The sequence below is a fragment of the Natator depressus genome, chromosome 3 (assembly GCF_965152275.1).
Source record: "Natator depressus isolate rNatDep1 chromosome 3, rNatDep2.hap1, whole genome shotgun sequence".
NCBI lineage: Eukaryota > Metazoa > Chordata > Testudines > Cheloniidae > Natator > Natator depressus.
The window spans coordinates 207,410,631-207,420,406 of NC_134236.1; the positions used below are offsets into that span (position 1 = coordinate 207,410,631).

The 9,776-nt window shown below is 46.2% G+C and overlaps 1 protein-coding gene across 7 annotated transcripts in view; it reads right to left on the minus strand.

Annotated features, from left to right (window-relative positions):
- Positions 1-7,303, minus strand: part of ZC3H6 (zinc finger CCCH-type containing 6) — a 73,867-nt gene extending 66,564 nt beyond the window's left edge. Inside the window, exons 1-2 of one of the 7 annotated variants that reach the window (XM_074949820.1) lie at positions 7,277-7,303; positions 6,509-6,582 (exon numbers count right to left, since the gene is read on the minus strand). In XM_074949820.1, the coding sequence (XP_074805921.1) occupies positions 6,509-6,510 (2 nt within the window). In that variant the 5' untranslated portion in view covers positions 6,511-6,582; positions 7,277-7,303. Of the gene's footprint in view, positions 1-6,211; positions 6,445-6,508; positions 6,583-7,000; positions 7,228-7,276 lie in introns of those variants that run through there. The other 6 variants (XM_074949819.1, XM_074949817.1, XM_074949822.1 and 3 more) reach the window with 6 other exon arrangements.
- Positions 7,304-9,776: the final 2,473 nt, after the last annotated feature.

Consider the following 9,776-nt stretch of genomic DNA (forward strand, 5'->3'; position numbering starts at 1 on the left):
AATTCCAAAGAAAAGTCAGATCAACCCGAAAACTGTCTGTTGGGTCAAGGGCCAAGGCAGACCTGGAGGGTAAAATCCAAATCATTTGAACAAGAGGGTTCCCAAGACAGGGCACCCTAAAATGAGCTTTTTCCAAAGTTGCAAAAAGCTTTCTAAGGGCATATCTACATAGGGAAATTTACTGACATAACTACATCAGTATAATTATACCACTGTAACTACGCTGGCATAACTCCCCATGCACATGCTCTTTTTCAGAGTGCCTTTTTTTCACTTTAGCTTAAATCACTTCCAAAGAGCAATACAAGTTAAACTGAAAAAGGTACTCTAAATCCCAAAAGAGCATGCCTTTTGGAGAAGTTATATTGGCATAGCTGTAGCAGAATAATTATACCAGTACAGCTGTGCTGGAAAATTTCCCCATGTAGACAAGTCCTAGTGTTTTTTTATATACACCTATGGAAGAAACAGGGCAAGAACTGAATACAATGTATATCACTCAACTTTCATAGCCAAGATCTGGTGCATGGTACCAAAAAAGAAGGTCCATAATTGTAAACATGAAGTTAACAGACCTTTTGGGAACTACAGAGTGAGATGAGGCAGAGCTGGCAATTCTCTTACGGATTACTAGCATGGAACATACACTCTTTGATGGAACTCCTGACACAGCTTCAACACTAGCTTCCCTTTGAACGTAAAAGAGAACACATAGGGGACCGGAAAACCGCTTCTCTGCAGGGATTTGTACCAAAGACCTCTAACATCACAAAGCAGACATCTATTACATGATGTAACAGAATAACTCTTTTACCCGGTTGCATTATTCTTACACAGGGTAAAGAGAGAGACATGACATAAACTTGCTGGTCCAGAGTGTCTTACTTGCCCTCATAAAAATATCCCTTTTAGGCTACATAAGCACTCCACTGGAAGCCAATAATTCTACACTTCTTTCTTCCAATAACTGGCATTAATAAATCCCTTTGCAACTCACACGGAGAAAAGCGTCATATACATTTAAACTAGAAAGGATGCAAGTATTCATCCCCTTTTACAGTTACAGATAGGAGGACTGAGGACCACTATATATAAACGTCACTATACACACACACACAAACTGATGAAAAAATATTACCATCAATAATAATCAAGTGTACAGACAGGCAAAATAAGAAAAATGCTTCCTGAGAACTTAAGAGTTTGATTTAAGGATATTTACTTTTTATATTTTGACACACAATGTTGACAATGTGTTTTAATGATTATAAAGCTTTAACTTTTTAAATCTCAATGTCTACTTTCATTAAATAATTATTGTCTGACCCCATGTCTGAACTCCCCATTATTTCCCACAACTGTGAAAACGTAAGTCAATAAAAATGTAAATCAATAAAAAAAATACTTGAAGCAGATAATTTTGCACAATCATGGAAGTTTAAATCAATAAAAATGGGGAAAAATACTTGAAAATGAACACTGATATTATCCATTGAGATTATAAAAAAATAAAAATCAAATTGTGCCAAGCCTATTGCAGAGCCAAGTTTCATCCACTAAGCCATGCTACCTCTCACAAAGATCAGGTCAAATCTACATGCTCGGCCAAGCGGTCCACACAACACAGCCAAGCCTGCAATCAACTAACATACATACAGATAAACTTGCCATCACTAATAACCACACATGATAGACCTTCTGACTGAACACTGTTGTAGTTAAGGTGATAGGACTCGGGAGAACTAGCTTTGCTAAAGACTTCCTATGTGATGTAGGGCAAGTACCTTATCAGGATTTTCAGGTGTCCATTAGTTTTGGTCACTGATTTTCAAATCGAAGGGCAGGCAGAGAAATCATCTGGGGAAGGTTGCTGCTCTCCTGCCACACAGAGCTGGCTGGGTTCTAGTCTGCCTTTTGTAGGTAGGGCACTGGGAAACCCACCATCAAACAGGCTATGGGGACATGATGGGAGTGGGTTTCTGCCAGGAAGGGCAACGACAAGCTGCTAGGGAAAAAGAAGGGCCCTCTCCCCATAACCCCAGGTTCCACTGCTCTCAAGTCTCATTTTATCATTTAAAATAATGAAGGAAATTCAGCAGAAAAAAGACTTTGCTAAGATTGAGTTAAGATTTCAGCCACAAGACACTATCTTGAGTAGTTATCTTGCATGCTGTCACCTTAGTTCCCTACTTCCCAGTTTTCTAGCATTTGCCATTCCTTTACAGTAAGAGACATGTGGAGGAATTTAATTCTGCATTTTGATTTTCTAATGTTTGAACTTGGACATTTAAACTCATGTCCAGGAAAGGTATGGCCACCCCTAGGCAACGTTATGTGGCCACAAACTTAACTCCACCTTAATTATTTTTTTTCTCTGGTGAATAAATATTTACATATTTTAAAATTTTCAAAGTAACTGGTCATGGCAAATATTTGCACATTCAATAGGGAGAAGAGACTTGGAACACTCATGAGTAAAAAGAGGGGGTATGGAGAGAGGGCAGTGGCCTGCAAGAGGTATAGAGTGAGGGCCTGGAAAAGGAGAGCAATTAGACAGAACAACATGGAGCCAGGATGAATTAATAGAGGAGCAGGAAAGCAGAGAAGAGGGACTAGGAGGACAGGCATGCTGGATAGCAGGATGTCTTGTGCTGTACCTCTCAAGCCCCTCAGTTTTTACGCGCTTTGGCTCTCCAGCTCGATCTCTTTCCAACTTTCTTGCTCCCTGACTCCCCTGAACTAAAATCCTCCAGTGTTCCATGCAACTGGGGAGCCAGCGAGACCCAGGTAGGCTGGGGGCGAGAAACTTGCAAACTACAGTGGAGCAGAGAATGATAAAGACTGTATGCCGATTTAAGCTTACTGTTGCTCAGCCTACCTAACCCCAGCTCCATTTCTCCCACCACAATCCCTACTCTCTAGCACCCACTGGCCTTATGACTTATCAGAGCAGAGCACCACTCTGGTAAACCACAGGAAGTTTGTCAGACAAGCACTATTTCAGTAGCAGACCTTGAAGTTATGCTTGCCAGGGTGTGGATGAGGAAGTGCCAAGGAACTGGGGTGCCAGAAGGGACCAGGAAATTCCTGGGATAGCTGGAGGAGCCACAAAGAACAGGAAAGGCAGAAAACCTGTGAGACAGACAGGCTGGGCAGCCATGAGCCTATCTGGCTCACCTGGATATACGCAGATGACAGCTGGCGAGTTGAGACAGGCGGGGCAGCTTCAGAAAATGGTAGTAGCAGAATGAGCTGTTCTATCGGCTAACCTTAGTCAAATAGGCTATCTTGTGTGTTTAATTTTAAAATGTCAGAAATTTTCTACCTCAAAGATACTATCAGAATGTGCACAGGATATCAGAATGCATACTTGTGTGATGACTGGGATTTGCGGTTGTTAGCAAAAGTTACCAAAAACATGGAATAAGCCAATTTTTCAAAAAAGAAACAATTTTCAAATGTTTCCTCTGCAAAAATTAGTAAAATTTCACTGCAAAAGTTACATAAGAAGTTCAGTTGTCCCACTGGAGAGTTATTTTGTCAGATTTGGAGACTAAATTAAATCTTCAGCATATAAAACAGAGGTAGTATATTTTAGTCATGCTTTAAATTGATATCACAACACAAAATTACTTAAAGAATCACTACTAAACCCTCCATAATTAATGCCTAACCATTCTGACTTATATTAGGTCATTATTATTATTTTTTTTTACAATAGTTACTGGTATAAAATAAATCTTACAGTCTGACTATATATTTAGAGAGGTACAAAACAGCAAAAATGGAACCAGTACCTGATCTGAAATTTCAAATAAAAATATTCATCCCAAATCATGGAAAGAGCTATATTTTTAAACTTTCCTGCTGCAGTAAACATGGCACTAGTTCAAACATGGCCCTACTTACTGCAATCAAGCCCCTATATGCTTGTAGTTCAATATTATTCAAGAGACCAAAGTAGTCAGAGTTGTACTGGTGCCATATTCTTTTGTATCTGTAAAAGCTAAGTATTCAATTCCTATGCCAGACATGCAGAGATATAGCTAGTAAAATCATCTACTGTGTGATTTAACAAAATGCATGCCTGCAGATCAGTTTAAAAACAAGGCCCTGATCCTGCAACTGATAGGAGCACCAGTAGACTGCTGCACCCATGCCAAGCCCCACTGACTTCAGTGGGGCTCTTGGGGGAAGTCCAGGAAACTGTCCACAGCATGCGTTGCAAGATCAGGGCCCATCTTTATGTATTTATTTGAGCTCACAGACTGTTCTCTTCACTAATCCTCTTAAGACACCTGCTTTATTGCAGAAATGTTGTGGTTCTTTGTATATGTAAATAGGGCTGTATTTTTGTGTTTAGTGTTTATTTGCTGTAGTCTCAATTTGTTTGTTTCTTGTCTACGTAAGGAAGGGGTTGTTTCTATTTTTCCATATTTTTAAAAAATGCACACTGTGAGTAATCCTTCAGGAGAACTAACTTCATGTGAAAGTTGAGCTTTTTCTATTTAGTTATCTGTGCATGTAAAAAAAAAAGTCCTACACAGCTTTTTGGGGAGAAAAGTATTTTCCTCACTCAGTCAAAAGAGTTAAATTAATTTTCTTCATTTTTAAAAAATTTATCTTTAAAGTAAGACCGTGAAAAGTTACAGCCCAAAGCAATACTTTCCTCTTAAAAACAAACAAGATCAAACTGGGGTAATTGTGAAAGGTAATTTGCAACCATCTATAGCTGTAATGAAAATTTAATTCTTGTAATTCTAAAGATTAGATTAATACCAAGATTGCTAAAATGTTAACAGAAGTGTCACTGATTTATAAAAAGTCAGGATCTGCAACCTTTTGTGTACTGCTTACCTACTATATTGCCACCCTTACTGATCTATGGGACTACTGCCATAGTAAAGTCATACTACTGATCTACTTATGTAGCAAAACACTGAATGCAAGACAGAATTGGCTCAGACTACACACACTATAATTTTATGCTACTAAAAAAAATTATATTATAATAATGCTTCTATTAACGTCTTCAATTTGGAATGGACACTGATCAGTTACTCAGATTTTATCCGAAGTATCAACCTAAAAACACTGCATTTTTTTTTTTCAACAAGATAATACAAGGGACAGTTCAAGCAAAACTATTTCACCTAAAGATGTTCAAACTGAAATCCACACCCCTTAAGTGTTAATCATGTTTTCTGGGATTGTTTTTTTGTTTAGATGAGTTTGTGCCTGTTTCAGAGTAATCAACCCATAAGGAAAATTTGTAAACTTCCTAAAATGTATAATGCATTTTGACTGGGTTGAATTTGCATATCTACTGTAAAATGAGAAGGCATATATTTTGTCTCTATTCTTTTTCTTTTCATTATGGTAAGTTTATGGTGAACACACTTTGCTATGAACTATTAATAGGGGTAATCCAGACAGTCAGTAGGACTGTCTATAAAATGTATTATTTATAAGGCATGCTTAATTTGTTTGTTAGGGCATCATGTTCTTCCAGAATTTAAAAACAGTATAAATAGATGTTAAGAAATATAATAAGTTAACAGTACAATTAACCTATTAAATTGAAGATATTTAAACAAAGCTATAAAATAAGAATTTAACAGTTTTCCCAGTGTAGGAATAAGTATACTAGTGAGCATAATTTTTGAAAGGCACTTTACATGTAACAATTTAAGCTATAATACTGATACTGAAGAATTTCAAATTAGAAATACTAGTCTTTAGTGAAACAATGGGAAAGAATTCTTGGGCCCCGGCATCACCACCGATACTTGAACGAAAATGTGAGCCAAACAGTTACAAAACCTGAAACAATGTTCTATGGTAAAAAGAGCATGTTCCATCAATATTTGACTGGTATGCAAGTGTATACTTTAAGCAAGTTTTTTGGGCAATTTATGATGTGGTCACAGTTCAAGACTAGTGATACATTAAAAAGTAATAATACTGTGTCTTCCCTTTAACCCTTCAAATTTATTTAAAGGTAGCCTTCTTCATCATTAACTATTATATGCAGTAGCACTTAGATTACTTTAAAAATTAAAGATGGGAGGGATAATCATGAGAGTAAAAGTTAGAGGATCCAGAGGCTATTCCAGATCAGGGATTCACTGTGTGTTTTGGGAAAGACATTTAACCTATGTGGGCCTCAGTTTCCCTACCAGTAAAAAAAAATAGGATTAATAATTCTTACCCCACAGGGGTGTTTTGAGGTTTACTTAGAGGTTGTGTCATGTTTTTCAGTCATCTGATAAGAGCACTGTAAATGGTTGGGGAAGTCTGCAGAAGGTTGGGCAGCTGTTGAAAATCACCATTACAACAGCACTCATGTGCTTTCTGTCCACGTGCCCTGAATGACGGGGAGTGGTGAGGCTAGAAGAGAATTTTGGGGCAGTGCCTAGGAAGGCCAGAGTTGTCTGAGGATAGGATCTGGATTTCCAACCAACAGCTGCAGAAAAGAAAGGGAGAGAGCCGGAAGAGAGCTCCTTACATCAGGAAAAGGACTCTGGTTTGCTGCGCATGGGGATTGAGAGGTGGCAAAGATAACGTCAGTCAGACCTTAATCTGCATAAAAAAAGATCCAGTTAAATGTGGCGGGTGTAATCTAGCGAGAAAATGAGGTTAAATATGGCCCTAGTGCGAGGCTCCCTGCATAGATTAAAACATTCTCTTCCACCTGACGGGCAGCACGGGGTTGGGGGGGGGGGGGAACAAACACAACGGTGACAGTCAACAGACACCCGCTGCACAGTGCATCGTATGGAAAGAGATGGAACCAAAAATGAGATGTCAAATGCATGCAAGAAAATGCCCCTGTACTCAGGAGTCCCGCCACCCCCTTCCCTCCCCCCGCCGTATTAACCCCCCACTTCGCAGCCTGGAGGTGACCTGGCCCCCAGCCCCGCACCCCCTTACCCCGCTAGGCACATTAACCCACAGCATCACCGTTATGAGACGCGGAGAGAGAAGAATGTTACTCGACCTTTCGTCCCCCGCATGGTGCCTGTCAGAGTCGGGCATGTTTGGGTCAAGGACTGGGTTTGGGGGGTTGGCGAACAGGCTTTCAAAGGCCATGGTGCGGGCCCTGGGGTGAGCGGAGGAGGAGGAGGAGGGAGGTGGAGGAGGAAGGCAGGACACTGCTGCTGCCCGTGGTGGTGGTGAGGAGGAGGAGGAGGCGGCGCGCGCTCGGCGGCGCAGGAGGAGGAGGAGGAGGAGGGTCGGTCCCTCAGCGAGGAGAGATGATGAAGGTTTCACTCACGGTTACTTAGTGAGACACTAACAGTCACTCTGTGCAGGAGGCTGCACAGGGTGAGCCCGGCCGCCCCGCTGCCCGCTCTGGCAGTCCGCGCGGGCAGGCGGGGCCGGCGGCGCGGCGGCGGCGCGGCCCGGAGGAGCAGGCCCGGGGCACAGGAGGAGGAGGACACACGGGGGGTAGGGAGTGCTGGTGGCCGGAGATGCCCGGTTATTTCTTCCTTACAAACATGGCGCCCGCCCGCCCGAGACACTCTCACAAAATGGCGGCGGCGGCGCGGCCCGAACGCGCTCAGCGCCTCGGCCAACAACAACAGCTCCTTCCGCGCCAGGAGGAGTCGGGGGGCGATGGCGTCGCACTGCCGTCGCGGCGCCCCCGCCCCTGCGCTCCCATTGGGCCGCGCCGCCAGCGTCACGGAGCGGGAAGCCGGCGATTGGGAGAACTCGCTGCCAATCGCTGGAACGAGGAGGCGGGCCTTACCGATCACCGCCCTCCCCTCAGTCAGATTGACCGTCTCGACAAGGAATAGCGTCCTCCTCCGCGGCGCAGGGATATTTGAGGGCAAGGAGAGAAAAAAAGTCCGCCCGTGTCACGTGCTTTTCAAGGCGCTAAAGGGGGAGGAGGGGGGGAACCGAGCCTGTGGCAGGGCGCAGGGTCTGGCCCAGGGCTGGGGAGGTGCAGACCCCTTATTGCCGGTGCCCAGGAGCCCTGGGCGGTGCCCCTACCCCAGCAAATAAATAACAAACCCAGGGGCTGTAACAAACCCACTGGCACCTGGCGTTTGACCCTCCGGGGAGCCATCTGCCCCCACCCACGAGCGCCCCCCTCAGGTCCACAGCCCAGCCTGCTGTGGCAGAGCGCATGGCGACGTGGGCTCGGGCTGGCTGCCTGAAGGGGAAGGCCAGTCATCCTCTCCCCCGCTGTGGCTGTCTGCCCCTCCCCAGCCTCCCATAGCCCTGTCCTGCCGACCCCAGGGCTTCCAAAATCATGGCACTGGCCCACACCCATTGGGGTGACAGGGAGTGGTTGCCCACACTCCCAAATACATATTGGGTAAGGCCATTTTGGACCCTGCTGCAGGAGCTCTCACCCCATGTCTCCCCGTTCTCTGTCCAACAACTATTTCTACCCTCAAACCAACCCTGTCTTTTCAGTCCCTACATCAGTTCTCACTCCCACGCAGGCCCGGCATTGGTTCTGTCCCCACATCAGTTCTGCCTGACCCCTAGCCCCCACATCTGTCCAGCCCCCAATCTCTCCATCAGTTCAGCCCCCAACCAGCTGCTCCTAAATTATGCCCCCCACACACCAGTTTTGCCACCCCAGCCCCAACTCTGCTCTTTCTGAGGGTCTTTAGCCCCTCTCCGAGGCCTGGGGAGGGCAGCAGTGGGGTCCTCTCCTCCTTCCAGGTGTGGGGGAAGCTCCAGGGTTTCTTTACCCCTGCTGTCCTTTCCCAGGCCATGGGGTGCAGGGAGCTCACAGGTAGAGTTACCAACCCTCCTGGTTTTGCCAGGAGTCTCCTGGAATCAGGTCCTATCTCCCAGAGGCTAGTGAAGCCAAACTGAGAGATTTTAGGTGCTAAGACTCTGGCAGTGCAGCGGGGCTAAGGCAGGCTCCCTGCCTGCTCTGGCCCCACGCTGCTCCCAGAAGCATCCGGCAAGTCCCTTCGGCCTGTTGGGGGGTGGCGCAGGGGTCTCCGCGCACTGCCAGTATCCCAAGCACCAACTCCTCAGCTCCTATTGGCCGGGAACTATGGCCAATGGGAGCTGCAGGGCCAGTGCTTGAAGGTGCAAGCAGCATGCAGAGCCCCCTGCCCCCTTTTCCAGGGGCCAGACATGGAGGCTGCTTCTGGGAGTGGCGTGGGGCCAGGGCAGGCAGGGAGCCTGCCTTACCCCCATTGCGCTGGCGCCTGAGAGCTGCCCGCGGTAAGCGCCTCCTGACTTGAGCCTGCACCCCGCACCTCCTCCTGCACCCCAACCTGCTACCCCAGCCCGGAGCCCCCTCCTACACCCAAACTCCCTTCCAGAGCCCGCACCCCTTATGCCCTCCTGCAGCCCAACCCCCTGCCCCAGCCCTGAGACCCCTTCCCTCATCCAAACTCCCTTTCAGAGCTTGCACCCCACACCCCCTCCTGCACCCCAAACTCCTGTCCCAGGCTCAACTTGGAGCGCCCTCCCACACTCCAAACCCCTCGGCCCCAGCCCAGAGCCCACACCCAAACCCCCGCCCCAGCCCAGTGAAAGTGAGTAAGGGTGGGGGAGAGCAAGCTATGGAAGGAGGGGGGTGGAGTGGGTGTGGCCTTGGAGAAGGGGCAGAGCAGGGGGGCACGAGTGTTTGGGTTTGTGTGATTAGACAGTTGGCAACCCTACTCACAGGAGCGGGGGAGGTGCAGAGGGGACCTTGCTCAGAGCAAGGGGTAGGGATGCCCTGAGCTGCTGGGCTCTTTCTGCCCTCTCCCGTCCTGTCTCCTCCCCTCCATGAGGAGAGGGAGGAAGAGTTCTGCCTG